Consider the following 17,553-nt stretch of genomic DNA (forward strand, 5'->3'; position numbering starts at 1 on the left):
GGGGCAACAGCATTGGTAACAAAAGAATTAAGAGAGGCTCTTGGAAAAATGTGGATTGAGAAGGTCATGTCTGACTATTAAACATTATTTTTTGCCACATTACACCCCAAACTAATAAATGTTTGGCTCATTCTTTGTTCATTCTAAAAATGAACACATTTAAAAAATAAAGAAGAACTAAAAATGAACACCTAGTTGCAGTTATAACCTAAATGTTGTTAAATAAGATAATTTATTTTCAGAATTTTTATTTCATTTTTCAAGCTAAAGAGCCATCAGATCTCTTTTATCTTCCTCTTCCTCCTTCTTCTCCTCCTCATCCCCCCTGCCTTTTTTTTTTTTTTTTTTGCTATTTCTCCTAGAAGAATTAGGAAATTTTGGCCCCACGATTAAGAGGAGCCACCTCAACTGGACTTTTCCCAGCACCAAGCAGTGTTAGATCATGGGGACCTTCTGGGAAAAAACAGAAGAAGGAATGAGCCAGAGCCATTTCAAATCTCAATATCCTGAAAAAGATGAAGGAGCAGGCACCTTTGGGACACATCAATAACGCTTGTTCTGGAATGCCATCATCTTTTCTGGGGTGGAATACCTAGATTCGGTGGCCTTTTCCCAGTTCTCAACCCTTGACCTCTCTTAGCACTGGAGGAGTCTTTTAAGAAGAATGTGATCAGTGATATTTTTCAGTCTCTTCCTTCCTTCACCCACCTTATTTACTTACAAACCCAAACTCTTCTTCAAAATAAGTTTTTTTCAAGCTTCAATGATGTTTCCTCTATACCTAAATTTTTTTCTTTTAAAATCCTGCATCATTTTATGTCTCCTCCCTCTGAAATGTCATCATTCCTAAGGTTCTTGGTCCTCTTCCTTAATCCTCTCTCCTTGAATGTCCTGGAAGTCAAGAATTGGGTTTTTGAAATGCTTTACTTACCACCTGGTAAGCAGGGACATTTTAGAGATCTTATCTGACCCAAAACACTTTTTTTCCTACATGAAAATCAAGTTTTAACAAATCGAACAGGTACAATATGTGAAATCTCAGGAGGAGGCCATTCTTGTTGTATCACTATTCCCCATTGTGTGGAAACAAATCTCTCACATCTTTCCCTTTCATTCTGGACTTGAAACTGAATCTCTTTGTAGTCAACGTATTCTTTTTGTTAATTCTAAGTATCAGAGAATACCATCACCAGAATAAATTTTCGGTCTCTTCCCAGCTTGGATAATTAAAAAAGGAGGTATAACTGAATAGCTTTGCTCATTATGATTCAGCCAAGAACATCCATACAAGTTTGGAATAAGAAATATTAGTACCTACCCTCCTGGTACATTCTGATGAACTGTATGTAATTATTACTGAATCTTTCGGGCAACCCTAGTTCTAGTACAGGTGCCTAGTAGAAATATTAAGCATACATTTTAGGTTGGGTTTGAAATCTTAAGAAGCTGTCCATATTTGCAAGGTTTTTCTTCAGATACCTTAACAATTGATCTTAACAGTTTATTTTAAAGGAAATCTCACCAGTGATATGGCTCCAATATAAAACGTGAAATGATTATTCCTTACAAAAAGATGATTTATTCAGGATTTTTATTATATTTCACTTAAATAGTTATTAAGTAAAATATGGTTCATTGGCTGTGATTATAAACTTTTATAAATTGTTTCATGATATTCTTCATTTCATTCATGCAGAATATGAGTAACATATTGTAGAAAGGAGCTGTTATCCTCTCTACAGTCACGCTGGAAAGCAATGAAAGGTTTATTATTTTAAAAACAAATTCACTATCGTAAGGTTGCTCTTCCTGTGCTTCATTTCAGCGAGTTAAAATACTGATTTTCACAAACGTGACTCTTTTTAACTTTTACTATATTAAAAAAAATACCAAACTTTGTAAAATAATGACTACTGTATTTTCATTTAAATTTTCATTAGGCATCTTAATAAATAAGCTATTTCCATTAAGCAGCACATGAAGAAGATATCATGTGAAGCTACTTTAAAATACGGAGGCTGCCATACAAGCTACTTGGAACAGACTTGTACTTCTCTTCCAAAGAGCTCAGTGCTGTTTTTCTCCCTACATTTTTCCTTTAAGAAGCACATCGTTTGCAATCCACATTGCTCTCCTAGTAAGATTGGGTTCTTTGTTGCCCTCCCAGGACGTGGAGGTCTTGATTCATTTTTGCCTAGAACTGAACTCTCGCAGTATCTCACTCCACTACTAAAACTGTTTTATTGTCTTTCTGTCACATTACAAATTGATTTTAAGATACATTTGCCTTATAAAGGCAAAAGCTGCATCGGCTGTGCTTAAACACTGCATAAACCAAGTTTTGGGATCTGTTCATTCTTGACACTTGTATGAACCCAGTTGTTCGCTCTTCAGAATGTCCAACTGCCTGCAATAATTAACTGCAGAAAAAATTCTTTCCTATATTTCTGGAGTCTGCAACTCTTTAACCTTATGAATTTAAGTATAAGTCAATTTAATCTTATATCCTACTACAATAATATCTTTGTATGTATGTACTATCATATTTATATATACTTGATCTTAGTTGTATTATGTAGTGGTTCTGTTTGCTTGGTTGTAAATTTAAAGCACAACAAAGAAATACATATACACACTGATTTTTTTGACAAAGACTGCAAACTATTTCAGTTTGTAGGAAAGAAGGGGATTTTTTATCTATTTTATTATCTTATGGTAGCCTTTATTTTCAAAAGTTAGTGGCAACTTTATTTAGCAGACCAATGGGTCAAATACTATTTAAAATAGGTATTACCACTACTTCAACACTGCTATGCTGGTCAACAGGTAACGCTTGAAATACAAGAAATAGTAATTTCAAGTCATACTTAACAATTTTTGAATAATTACAAAACTTAGAGCTGAGCTTGTCAAGACTGCTTGACCTGTGAACACGTTAGTGCCGTCATTTTATTTAAAGAGATACCATTTATGAATGAGAATAAGAGAGAACATAGGGCTAAGGTTCTTTTTGATTTGATATGAAATTTATTCTCTGAGCAAGCAGATTAAATTGTTATTTTAATTCAATATTTTAAAAAATTATCTTTACTATGGCTTTTCTTAAACTATGTTGTACTGTGTCATAAAAATTTTCCTAAGTTTGAAGATAGAGCTATTCAAATTATAGGATTTTTTTTCTGTTTGTGGTTCAAATATCAGGGCAGAGTGAATTAGATGTTGTGATTCTAAAGGAAATTTAATTCCTACTTGGAAATGAAACATAGAGGAGAAATTTCAAAGCAAGCCACTTTGTCTATTGATCATCATGGGAACTGCACAAAATCTTGACAGATTTTTTATTTTAAAGAAGGCACTTTCTTCTGCAGAGGCCATTGTGCAATGACAATTGAAGTTAAAAAAATTATTTTAATTTGAACAAATGTAGGGTTGGCTGAGTACATCTTATTTTGCATTTTAACAAACAGAAGGATAAGAATAATCTTTCACATGTATGATTTATACACTGCTTTTACATAAGGTATTCTCAACTTGATCCACACAGTAACACTATGAGAAGGCAATTATGATTTTTCCCATTTTAGAGTTAATAATGGGGAAACAGAAATTGTAAACTCTGTGAGGACAGGATCAGCTTGGTCTTCCAGCACCTAAGATAGTGAGGACATATGATTAGCTCTAAGAACCACTGATGCATGAGAGTAATTGGAAGAATGCATGAAGTGGCTTAACTAAGGCCAAAAAAATAGCAAATGGCAGGACCAGGGCTTGACTATGTATCTTATAGTTTTAAGAACAATGCCTTGTTTTTGTTTTTCTTTTGGCTTTTTTTTTTTTTTTTTTTTGCCTATTCATTAGTTGTTATCCACTTCTCCTGTTTTTCCTGCCTGCTCCTCCCCCAATAGATGCTCATAAATTCTTTTAAAAATATGTATACATTTAAAGTATATTTCTCCTTTTAGTTTTAAATACTCTTAACCAGCTGGAAAACAAAGGGTCTTTTTCTTTTCCTGTTCTTTCTGGGTTTTGATAATTACTGCTATCACAGCATCCACATTCACCTAAAGCAATAAGCCAGAAAGGTGTGAAAATCTTTGACATCAAGTCGCTGAGTGTGAAAATAACACTCTGTTGAGAAGATAATATAATCAGAAAAAAATGCAGGTAATGTAACTGTCGTTTCTTGCCTTCTTGCATTTCATGGGCTGTTTGGACAGTTTTGAGTGTGAGACAGTAGAAGCCGGAACCATTGTGCAGCACCACAGCCTTTATCCATCTTGTTCTGGTAGCAGAACATCTCCCCTTGGAGGCAGGAAGTATCTGATATTTAAAAATAAAATAAAATAAAACAAACAAAAAGCCCCCCAGAAGCTTCTTCCCAACTGAGATAAAACAAAAGATTTCAAACCAGACTCGTGCAAATTGGAGCTCTTGCCACCTTTGCTAACAATTACATACTTTCCTAATTGTTTCAAGGTCCCAAGTCCCCAAGCACTTCCTGCTCTTTTTTTTTTTTTTTATGCCACGTAATGATGTGCTCTGGCCCTGACCTGTAAACAATAATGTGTTCAACTACATCAATTGCACAAGAAACCTACCAGCTCAGTCATGAAATACCATCACCTTTACACTCAATTCACATAAAGAGCAGCTGTAGTATTTTCTGGGCAGCCAGGCCCCATAAATTAATAGATTTCAGGTTAGTTTCCATAGCAACCCATTATCCAGCTAAAAATGTTCCATAATTAAGGACTCGCTCTTAAAGTTCTCAGTCACCCAACTCTTGGAACGATTCACTGGCTGCTTTTTCTTGGTGCAAGTCCCACCTCGTGACAACCTTGTTGGCTTCTCCTTCTGTCTCTGGTCCTTCTCTCCTCCCTTCCTCCTTCCCAGGCCTGAAACCCAATTTCTCTCTCCTTGGCCATGGATGATAGTTTAAACACTGCCTGTTGCAGCTTTGGCTTTTGCTAACACTCCTCTTAGCCAAGCACCTTATCAAGAATTATCCCAAACCATCTCACAAAAGAAATTTGGTCTGAATCATTAAGAAAATGCTTTTTTTTGACATTCTGATTTGACACACTCAAAGGCTTTATTTCTCTTCAGACAGATTATGTTATAATGTTCCAGTCACAACTTTATGTCTGACTGGGGGTGGGGTGGGGAGGGGAATCTAAGCAACACCCCACAGTGAGAAGAATTTAGTCATCCTTGTGAGGCAGAAAGGAAGGGGACAGGGCACAGCTATTAAAGGAATGACACAGCAGTTAGCACCAAGATGGTGGAAACTTCAACTCCCATAGACCTTGAGGCCCCAGGGGGCAGGAGATCTGACTTCCAGTAGACCTGGGCCTTCATTATGTGCTCACTGTAATATATCAGCATGGTAATAGCACTCCCCACAGGTGCCATGACAGTTCCCAGGCTAACCATAAAAAGTCAAAAAGTGGGCAATGGTCCAGTTCCTGGGAATCCCAGCCCATTCCCCAAAGTAGTTGGAATAATCCTCCAACTTATATAAGAAATATGAAATATGAAATAAGCATATGAAATAACTGAGCTCATAAAAACTAACAACTCCGTACCTCGTGGCCTCTCTGACCTGAGAAGCCCGCACTCTATGGAGTATGTGTCTCTCTGAATAAATCTACATTCATTCTACTATGGCTCACTCTTCAATTCTTTCCTGAGTGAAACCAAGGACCCTCACTTGATGGGGCACATCCCAGGGACTCCATCGAGACCTGGGATGCAGTCATCCTCTCACGTACCATTTCCCTGTGTCAGTTACAGACCATGTAGGGCATAAGTCATTTAGGAATCTCTGGGGGGAAAAAAAACCCAAAACTTATCTTAATTAACGAGAAAGGAGAGAAAGTTTTGTCCAGAAATAATAGCCCCAGCATTAAAATGCCAAACTGATTCTGACAGCTTAATAATTGTCATTTTGTTTTCATTCATTCATGCGATACCTGTTATGTCCCTGGTGCTGTCCTGAGTGCTGAGGATATAGCAATGAATAGACAAAAATCCCTGCTATCCTTGAGTATATGTTCCATAAGGAAATATGGATAAGTTAGATAAATAAGTGAACTATATAATGTATCAGCTAGTGATACCAGCTGGAAACAAATAGACAAGGTAAAGTGTTCCTCCATACCAGCCCCTAATAGACCTGTGATGTGACCATAAAAAGCACAGCAAAACCAAAGAGCCAATTTCATACGTCATTTTTGAGATACTGAAGGCATAAGGCAACACAATTAGAGCAGGTACAAGATTGGGGAAAAGAAAATCTCCCTATTTGTGGAGAGCAGAGTTGACACTTCCAAAGGCAGCAGTTAGAAACAATTCCAGACTTGTAGGATCTGCAAGCTCAGAGGAGTTGTGGGGTCCAAAGGAATGACGATCTTAAGACCTCAGAGCATTTCTAGGCAGCAGAAATCACTGTGAGGCTCAGAATCAGAGCCTGGGAAGAGGGGAAGTCTCGATGCCATATTGTAGCCAACAGCACTGTGTTTCTAAGTAAAAGTGAAATACGGCCTGAAGACTTCCAAGGGGGCAAGGCAGGGAAGACACCAGATCCAACACGGTGGGAAGGTGCACTGATGTGTTGGCAAATGTCACACAGCTGGCTTTCTGAGTGCAATTCTGACACGTGGAGGTTGGTATTCATGTTAAATTGATGAGTAAGACAAAAGTGAAACTTGTTCGTCCAGTGATGTGAGTGAATTGTTTACTGAATCAGCTTGAATACCAGAAGAATAAATCATCACTTTTTTGTGCCCCTTCGTAATATAAGAGCTACAGACATGACATATTAATCTGTCTTAGTAACATAGATTTCAAGCCACCAAGGTGATGTTACTGAACATCAATTTAGCAAGAAATGTGCAAGGACACATCATTACATACTATAGCATGTCTATTAGAAAGTTTTTAAAAATGTAATTCACTTCAAGAGGATTGATAATAAGAAAATATAGTAAAATATTTAGGAAAGGATGAGTTTTAAATACTTTTGCTTTAAGAAATAATTTATTTAATTCCAAGGTTACACAGTATAGTTTTTAATAATGGTTATGCTTAACAAATAGCTACTAAAATTCCTACAAATTTAATGTTGGCTTTTGTGAGCCTGTAAAATCAGTTACCATACATCCCTGGTGGATGCCAAAAATATATAAATATGGGTTGTTATTATTAATAATGTGACTTAATTTTTATTCCCAGGCTCAAGTTGCCCTGAAAAGGCAAGTTAAAAAAAATTCAGTCCTTTAATTTTACTCTATTTGCTTTGATTGGCCTGGGGCTTTTCTTTGAATAGCTAAGCAACCTGTTTCCAAATCTCTCTTACAGTACATAAATAAGCAGATAATAATCTCAGCCATTATTTGTTGATTCCTGCTAGCTCCCCTCTCACGAAGGTGACTTTTCACTGATTCCTCCCCAAATTGCAGGAGTTCCTTATTGCATTCAGCTAGGTACTGTCTGTAATCACTACTGTCTAATATGCCTTAGGTTGAGCCAGATGAAATTGCTGTTATCTGACCATTTTTGACCTACAAAAACAGTAATTTCATATGCTTCAATCTAATATCTTTGCCCTTTTCAAACTACTGCTGATTTCCCCCCATCATTTGTCTCTGTGTTTATATAATTTTGCTCATCTGAAATAATCTTCCTCCTCCTTTCTACTCCTTCAAACCCTGTTTATCTTCCAAGACTTAACTCTCACTTTCATGTCTCCTACAAAGACATCCATGAACACTCCAGTCCTCTTAAGCAATATTTTTGTCTTTTTTTTAATTGAAGTATAGTCAATTCACAATGTTTGTTAGTTTCTTGTGTACACCATAGTGATTCAGTGATACATATATATTCCTTTTCATATTCTTTTTCATCATAGGTTATTACAAGATATTGAATATAGTTCCTTGTGCTATACATAGAACCTCTTTGTTTATTTTAAGCAATTTTAAGCATTCTCTCCTCTGACCATTTGTGATACTTATATGTGTACCACATAATTGAACACCTAATTATAAGCTGTCTCATATTATTTGTATTAGTTCTTGTATTAGTCTTGTCTGTAGACAGTAAATTCTCTGAGGGGAGAGACTGTAAGTTAAACTTCTTCTGTAATCTTACAATGCATAATTGTTCTGAAAACCAGTGTGCAATCTGGTATTTAAACTGATTTGGACTTAAAGTCCTTGGAAGTTAAATTTAATTAAAACTAAGTTATGCAGGTGCTTAAAATTTGGGCTTTGAAGTCAGGCAGACCTGGATCTATTTCCTTGCTTTGCCACTTATAAGCTGTGTGTCCTTGGGATGGTTACTAAGCAACCTGAAGACCCACTTCCTCTTCTGTCAAATGAAGAGATAATGATGTCTGTACCATAAGATGATTGTTAGGATTATATTAAGTCTATGGAAACTTAAAACCAATGGATACAGTTGACCTTTGAACAATAAGGTTTTAAACTGTGCAGGTTCATTTATAGGTGGAATGTTTTCAATTAATACACATACAGTTGGCCTTCAGTATCTGTGGGTTCCACATCTGTAGATTCAACCAACCCTGCATCACAAATTTAATACATGACTGGAAGTTGGCTGAATCCTCAGATATAGAACCTGTGGATACAGAGGGCCTACATGGGACTCGAGCACCTTGAATTTTGGTATCTGCGTGAGTCCTGGAACCAATACCCACCTCCCCACCCCATGCCAAGGAATGACTGTATAGTTTTCTTAGTAATTTGAGCAATTCAGGTAAAGGAAAGATTGTCATTGTGTACATTTGGCTGAAGAATGAAAAGTGTTTTTATAGTTAATTTTAAGCTAATGTTTTTTGGTCTGACACAACTTTCCAATCTCCTGATTAACACCTAAAAATGTCATATATGTATATATATGTATTTGGTATTTTGAGGCTTGCGGGAACAGATAATTTGAAACACACTGGATTCCTGTCTAGTTGAGTATCCAAGAGGATATTTTGGTTCTTACTACCTAAGAATAAATTTCTTATCATTTTATTATTCTTGAACCTAGAGTTTTTGTACAGTAATAAGTGATAGCATTTATTAAGAATTTACTCTGTACCAAAGACTTCGCTAAGGATATTAGCTTACTTTATCCATGCAACAGCAATGAGGTATTTTCTACTATCCCTCTTTCACCGATGAAAAAATATATAAGCTATCTTTTGAGATAGTGAGGAAAGCAATTAAATGAAGGCATTTGCAAAAATATTGAGGAGAGATTCAGTAAGCTTTCTTTCACAGAAAGTGACTTTATAACAGTAATTAAATTTTAATTCAGTGTTCTAAACTCGAAAATGTATTGCTAAAGGGCTATTAAGGCTTATTACCAATACTAGCAAACTGCATCCAATATGAACAAGGCATCATTTCCAAAATAGTATATATGATAGGAAAAAAAAAAAGCTGAAATGCACTTTGCAATTGGTCATTGCTCTCAGGGACAATGGTAACAGTCATTTACTCATTTATTTCCCTGTTTATTGAGCATATACTGTGTCCAAGGCAGACTTACACATACTGGTTACCTCTCACTTATCTGTGGGAAGTAATTTAAATTATTGTATGAAATTTGATTAAGCTGATTACAAAATTGTGAAACACAATGGAACCCAAACTAGGGCCAATGCTCATTTCCTAAATGAACATTTTATGTGCAAACAAACAGCTGCTGGAATTCAACAGAATTTAAAGCAAGCTGTTTGTAAATTTTACTGACAGCTGGTTTTGGTGATTTTTGTCAACAGAATTTTCCTGCTTTGCATCACAACATTCTTTTTTTTTATAGTGTCCCCTCAAAGAATAACTTGCTTGCTTTAATCACGTTTACAGAGATTTATGACTTGATGCTCATTCAGTGGTAGAGCTTCTCAATACAAAATGTCAGTGAGCCTGTTATAAATTGCTTCTGGCATTCCTACTCTATCTTTTATTTGGCTGGGAGTGTTTCCACCTGAAAGTGATAAATTCCTGCTATAACCGCTTTATGTGCTTCAGTAATTACACTGTAGAGAAAAAGGGGGTTTCTACTGAGGTGTCTCCTTAAAAACAGCAGCAATAAAAGACAGTGGAATGGGCTGAACTCTGAAGTCTGTTGGACTAAAAAACAATGACCAGTGAAATATCTGTGTTAGACTGAATGTGATAAATGATCAGGAAATACAGAAGACACCAAAACCTTTAAAACCATGGCTGAAGGGACATATTAAAGTGACTATGTTCTTAGACTACGTATTTTTGATTCTGTGACAGAAATTTGACAGGTGCCGACAAGAATGGGGCTAACATCCTTTCAAAAACCATTTCAAAATATCTAGATGCTTCCAGAGATTTAGGTAATTTTTCAGTAAATGCCAAGATCAGCACGACATTGAGACTGTGTTTATAGGTGCAACTCAAGGAGACTGCAGCCACTAACTTGATCAATACATATATGTTCAACTGTACTGGTCAAGAAGGTATCCAGGCATCCATATTCATCATATGGCATCCATCAGTGGTGGGCACTGGTTAGTTTTGGCCATATTATTTAGTTTGCTTCATATAAGCAGTCTATAGTACACCAGACAAAATTACTATTTTTAATTAATGAGAGGTTTTTATTTGCTCTTAAAGGAGGAACAAAATGTTGTAAATAAAAGATCTCCAAGTTAATTGAACAAAAACTGTAAGAATTTTCATTATCAGGGTCCTAATATCATGCCAAGGGTGGTGTTGGGAATTCAGCAGATACTTCATTTCAGATGCTACTAAAGGAGATTATGATCATTAAACACAATTCAAGCTTCCTTTCAGAGTTATCGCATCACATTTGCAAAAGAATTGCTACAGCAAGTATCTCTGTTCCATCCTCACGGAATGAGCGGCTCCTTCTTGCTCGCAAGATGTTCTCTTTCATAAGAGAATTTTAAAGCAAGCGTAACTGGCTTAGTGAGACTCAACAATGCTAAAACCAGTTCTAAAAATGGGAAAATGTGTTAAGCACTAACTGTGAGTTAAGCTTTAACATATGTATTAAAGTTCAGTACAGTCCATTGTGAAGGGGTTTGCATTGGCTGTGCTGCGTTCCTGGTTTAGAACACTTTCATAGTTTGTAATTCCTTTCTCACACCAACTCGACAAGTGTGAGGTTGGTATACATTAATCCTACGTTTGCAAAAGATGAAACTAAGTTCCAAGATCAGTTAAACAGAGGGCCCATGGGCGCCGTTCTAGGAAGTGGCGGGGCTTGCTGTATAACCCAGTTCTGCTTGACTCCAGAGCTCTATGGCACTTAATCATTATGCCACACTGGGTGCCAGAAAAAAATGGCACAGTGCTTATGACTTTAACTGAGGTTAATGGCATTTTCACATATGAAGGCTAGCTCAGTCAAGTGTCGAGAGCAGACACCGCACTCCCAGATGCTGTGGAGGTTTGTTCCACTCCATCAATTACTATTTGATTGCTCTTTATCAATTGTTTTCAAACTGCATTTTCTGGGGGAGAACTCTAGGTTTCATAGAGGTCCTTGCAAATGAAATTTGTATCTGTCAAAGAGAATGCCCTCAAAAGAATTGAGGTGGTTGATTTCACTGCATGACACCGTAATTAAAAGCCAGAGAGGAACTGGCGCTCATGCCGAACTTGTAAGATAGCTTACTTTCCACTGGCTGAGTGTCTGGGTATTATGCTCATTCCATTTTGCTTGTTATATATGTGTATCCAAGTGAATATGAGGAAGATTTACTACTTGTAAAATACTTCACAATAGAAGACAAAAATTAGCATTTAGACTGTTTTCAACAAACTGTTATATTAAGCCTGAAGATTGGGAAAGAGAACCAGGCCAGAGATGCCTTGGGAGTACAGAATACAGATGGTAATCAAAGCAGTGGGGGGTGGGGGAGGGCGTGGAGAGAGGAGGACAGGTAAATAGACTAAAACAAGCCAATTTGTATGCCTCAGAATCCCCCCTGGGACCAGAGTATTACATTGGGGTAGGATGAATAATTTTGGAAGAGTCGAAATTTCTGGGGAATACTGCTTAATTGGAAGAGGAGGAGGATAGGCTAGGAGTGAAATGGAGCAACAAACCTAAACTTTGATGAACTCAGAAGGTACCTGCAGGGAAACGGAAAGGGAAATAAGATACCATTTTTAGAGTGGAGAGAGGATATTGTTAATGCCTTAAACTAAGGCTTTACCAGGACCCTATAGATGGACTGGATTTCCCTGGGGAAATTTTCTCTGAAGTGAGAGTTCCAGGATTTCACACATTTTTGGTGTATCTCATTCTGGACAGATCACCCATCTTCTACTTGCACACAGAAATGGACATGGGAGAAAGAATCAGCTCTTGAAATTCAGGATCCAGAGCTGAGAGGAAGAGCTGCTTCCAAAACACGTATCTTTTATCTCCATGAAAAGCAGAGCATCATCCACCTGAGCTGTAGTAGAGAAGGCTGGGAGGAAGCAAATGGAAGGGGAAATTGCAGATGGGAGAGTAATCTTGCCTGTCCTCTTGACCAGTTTGCTATGGCCACCATTAAACAGCTACCAAGAATTTCATGAGCCTTGGGGAGAGGTAATGAGGCAACAGGGGAGGGAAGGAAAAGAGGAAACTAGTGGGAGAAAAAAAATCATTGCACCTGCGTCATAATTCAATTAATAGCACTGTACAAACAAGCCAGAAACAATTACTTGGTCCTCAAAGCATTTTACCAAAATGTGAAATTTTCCTTTACTCTAATCACAGTTAAATTATGCCCTAATTTTAAAAAATCTGATAAAAATAGTGAATGTTATTGTATGGTAAGTAAAGCAGTACTGAGTATGTATTATATATGTTCATCTTCATATTAGTTTTGAGTGCTTATAGGTGATTTTACATTAGCTCATTTAACAGACCCCCAGATCTACAGGATAAATGTAATCCCCATTTTTTTTCAGATAAGGAAACAAATGCTCAGAGAACTTAAGACTTGATTGAAATTACAGAATTATTCAGTGGAGGAAGTGGGATTAGAAGTAGGACTAACTCCTGAAATTTCTGACTCTCTCCATTATACACTATAGCATCTCTTCAAGTTTATTTAACATTTTCAGTTTTCTAGAGTTTGATTTCTCTGTACAGAGTAAGCGATGGCTTAACAGGGTTAATAATCAAGGATTAACTTCTTGGCTAACTCTGAGTTTAAAAAATGTATATATATGTATTTGTGTGTGTATATAAACATATTTGGTTAGTTTAATTTGCTATGGTAGGCCAGTTAAAACTCTCGTTTTACTCGTTCTGCTTCTACTAACCAAAGGTTTATTTGGAAATGTTTTAGATGGCTGCGGTGAAGCCTAAAGATTGAAGAGGACCTAGGTGGACACAGGGATACCAGCTAGAAGACTAATGGGAACAATCCAGGTGAAGACGAGACATCTGGGCCTGTTGTGAAGACGGAGAGGGGTGGGGAAAAATTTGGCATTGAAGTGAATGGAGAGGGTGGAGGGGTGCGCGGTAGGTGTTATCTTTAAAAATGTCCATCAATGAAAAGCCTGAGGTGGGGGTGGGGAGAGAACAGAAAATTACTTTTTTAGGAATTAGAGTGGCACCTTCAGTGTCATGAGCAAAGCCCAACAGTAGTCAAAACAGCACTCCTTATTGATAACGTTCAACTGAAAGTTTCTTTTGTGATTTTCCATCAATTAAATTCAGCTAAGGGGCCACTGAACCGTTGCTCCAGGAAAGCAAGGACTTGCTCCAGTTCTTGCCTTTACCCCTCCAGGCGGACCCGCCCCCTTTCCCGCCAACAGCTATGGCAGCCGCCCCCCTCCCCGAGGCCTGCCCCGCCCCGAGGCCCCGCCCACCAGAGCTTAAGTATGCTTTCGGGGCCCCGCCCCCCCCTTGGCCCGCGCGCCGGGACTTCTGGCGCCTTTCGGCCCCGCCCCGCCCACCCCGCGCGCCCCGCCCCTTAGACGTCCCGTGGTCCGAGACGCGGGAGCAGCTGGGGCTGGGGTCCCGGCGCAGGCCTGCGGTGTCTCGGTGATTGCTTTAGTCCGCCCTGCCTCCTGCTCTCCGAGGAGCCTTTCCCGCGAAGGCGGGGCGATGCCAGGGAACCGGCAGCTGAGGGTCCGCTCCGGGAACGAGCCTCGTCCCGCGCCTGCCATGGAGCCGGCGGGTCGCGAGGTCTGGGCCCACAGCCGCGCGGCGCTCGACCGGCTGGAGAAACTGCTGCGCTGCTCGCGCTGGTAAAGCCCGACCCTCGACTCGAGGGGGTTGCCGGGAGGGTCGCGGAGCGGGCGGGGGTCGTCCCAGTCTCGGGGGCGGGAGGTCTTTTCAGACTTCCGGTTTCTTCGGTTCATCCCCGCTCTGCAGCTGGGCTGGCTAGCTGATTTAGGACCTGCCCGGGGATCTGCGTTACTTAACTCCACTCTAACCCCTATTCACATCGTTTCTGGGAGGCTTTCTAGCCTTTCCTTGCACCAAACCCAACTAAGATGGTAGTTTTCGAACTTTGGCGGGCTTGAGAAGCGTCTGGAGGTGTGGCTAAAAATGTAGATCCCCATTCCCGCCACCAGAGTTTGAATCTGTAGGGCTGAGGCATCAGTCGTTCCAGAACCTTAGGCCGAGGGCTGTTAAGTTTAAAGAGGCGCGCTAAGTTTGCAGCAGCTGTCACTCTTTGCTTAGCTTGCCCTTTTAACCTTTTCTCCGTAGCAACTTTATGGAGGGAGAGTTTTGGGGACCCTCGTTGGGGATAGATTGAAGGTAATAGTGTGATGGGCACCACCAACTTCTCGTTCAATTTGACATTTCCTTGGTTTGATCAAAGACTGTGTGGCATGGGGTTCATTAGAGAGGCTATTTACCATTTTTTGCTGCTTGTTTTCCTTCATGCTCTTACACCGTAGGAATCCTTTCAGTTCAAGGTTTTCATTCCATCTGAAGACATCATTTTTATGACTGGTACTCACCTTGCTTCTCCTTTTCCTGTAGCTTTTCCTAGTGTAGAAATCAAGAAGGTTTATAAAAACCCAAGAAGGGCTTGTCTCACTTTTCATTTCTTCCAAAAGCATTTATCGAGCACCTGCTGTGTGCACAGCTGCTTCTGCATCAGTATCACTCTGGCAGGTTTTCTCTGTAGCTGTTTCTTTGCGTATTTTAACATAGGACTTTGCAGACTTTTCTCTGTTAAAAGTCTACAGTGAATATTTTAGGCTTTGCTGGCCACAAAGAGTCTTAGTTTTTATTATTATTATTTTTTACAACTCTTAGAAACCTAAAAAAGTTCTTAGCTCAAGGGCTGTACAGAAACAGGCTACTGGCTTGATTCGGTGCATAGGCAGTAGTTTGCCAAACTCTTGTTTTAACAGGTAAAATGACTTAAGGTTAAAAATTCTTTTTGGTGTAAAATTTTATATCACATGGGGTTTAATGTTTAGAAATGATTTGTGTTCCTCTCCCTGTCGCTGCACGTTTGTTACTGTCTGCAGTGAGTAAAACACGGCCAGTTGCTCTTTACCTATGGGAAGACAGCCATCCCATTCTTTCCACCTGTGCTCTGCCTAGTAGCTGCCTGACATCACTGCTCCAAAGGAGCAACTCAGAATGGTTGGCTTCTTGCTTTTGTTACCCATCATTCAGACAATTTCATATTATTTGAAATAGTGTGTCAGTATGTTCTTTTTACAGAGCTTCAAAGTTTTACCCAGTGGGTTAGTGATTACCCCAATTACCCTCACATTCAGCCTGCAGCTGTCATCCGTCTCTCGCTCCCAGCTGTCACCTGTCCTGTGTAGCGCGTTGGTTGTGTTTTGCAGCAAGCATTACTTGCAGGTGAGGGTGGATTGGCTGCATTATAGGGCATCCTTTTTTGACCTTTAACATAAGTATAACTCCAAGCTGAAGCTGACAAAATTGTTCAAGAAGCCAGATGTGGCTTTTGTGTTAGGTCCAAACCTCACCACCAAATAGAAGCTATTTAAAGATTTGGAAAAATAAGACAGGAAGACCGTATCATTTGAGATGCTGGCGGAAAGCATGGGAATAATGTGTTCCTGAAAGAAGCAGGGAATGATGATGGTAGGAGCTGTAGTCTAAAAAGCCCAGGTATCATATGACACTGTTTGTGAATAAAAATAATTTGGTACCTTGATATATTTGGGGGGGGTTGGCATCTACTACAATTGTAATTTGGAGTTCTAGTGCCTTTAAATCAACTTTTCATAAAAAGTCAAAGTATTGTGACTTTTAAGGTAAGTGATTTTATTTTTCTAAATTACTTCTTGCCGTTTTAGTAAAGGTGATTAAGATTGTTTTCTCTTACATTTTAGACAGCATAGGTTAGTGGTTAAGAGAATGGATTTTGGACCCTGGCTTCAAATCCTGGCTCGTTGATTTTGGACAAACTGTTTCCTCTTTGTATGCTTCCTTTTCTTCATCTGCCAAATGAGCTGGTAGTAGTTTTTACCTTACAAGTTTGCTAGGGGAATTAATTGGGTTAATATTGATAAAGTACTTAGAGCAGCGCCTGTTGCGTTCTCACTGCTATATAGGTGCTTGTAAAATAAAGGATAGATTTCCTGACTCCAGCATATAGCTTTTGTCTTTCTCCATTAGTTTTCAATGTTCAGAGGCGTTCTTAGAGGCCATTGAGTCTTAAATGGGATGACTACTCCCTTCCATGTGCTCTGGTACAGCTGAATCGTTAGGACAAGCAATCACTGAGGCACTGCGTTAGTGGTGATGCAGTGAGACTTTCTACCCTTAGGAGCGTATGTTTAAGAGATAAAATTTACACATAGTTCAGGCTAAATTATGATGGAGGCCAAGGGGTTTCTGAGAAGAGTACTTGGGTAGGGTCAGTGGAGGAAAGCTTCCTGGATTTTTGAATTAGGGCATGGATAGATTTTTATAGATAGAACTTGGTGGAGGATTATAGCAAATAAAGATATGCTAAAAAGTATGCAGAATAAAGGTGGAGTGAATGAGTCAGGTGGGCAGAGAGTTAAGACAAAGTCAGATGCTAGCGATTAGAAGCCCAACAGAAGATTCAGTTGTTTCACATAGTTACTCCCTAAGGAGAGCATCTTTGTGGCTTTCCTGGGAAGCCTGTATCCTCATCTGTAAAGTGAGGAAAATAAATGGATGAATTGATTTTTAAGGCTGTCTCCAGTTTGCAGGTTCTGGAATTATTATTGTCTATTGGATGCAAAATATTGTTTAAAACTTTTTAGTGAAGTCTGACTTAAACACGGAAAAGGACACAGATTGTTGGTGTTCACGTCTCATATGTCCCTCCAAATTGTGGGATTTATTTACTTATGCGGTATTTTGATTCTCTGATTGACACCTGTCTCCTTCAGTTATACTACACATTTCATAATTTCACATTTGAAGCCACAATGCTGGACACATCTTAGTGTTTGTTAAATTAATACATGAAAGAGTTTGGGTTAAATTAGGATCACAGTGCAAGTGGGAATTGCGGAGGACCTGGTTAATTCATTTGAATCTCCAAGAATCCTCCACAGG

At 38.9% G+C, this 17,553-nt stretch overlaps 1 protein-coding gene across 1 annotated transcript in view; it reads left to right on the forward strand.

The window, feature by feature from the left end:
- The first annotated feature begins 14,009 nt into the window (after positions 1–14,009).
- Positions 14,010–17,553, forward strand: part of BARD1 (BRCA1 associated RING domain 1) — a 70,400-nt gene continuing 66,856 nt past the window's right edge. Inside the window, exon 1 of the mRNA XM_031451823.2 lies at positions 14,010–14,270. Coding sequence (XP_031307683.2) covers positions 14,128–14,270 — 143 coding nt within the window. The 5' untranslated portion in view covers positions 14,010–14,127. The remainder of the gene's footprint in view (positions 14,271–17,553) is intronic.

This window comes from Camelus dromedarius, chromosome 4, assembly GCF_036321535.1.
Source record: "Camelus dromedarius isolate mCamDro1 chromosome 4, mCamDro1.pat, whole genome shotgun sequence".
In the NCBI taxonomy this organism is placed as follows: domain Eukaryota; kingdom Metazoa; phylum Chordata; class Mammalia; order Artiodactyla; family Camelidae; genus Camelus; species Camelus dromedarius.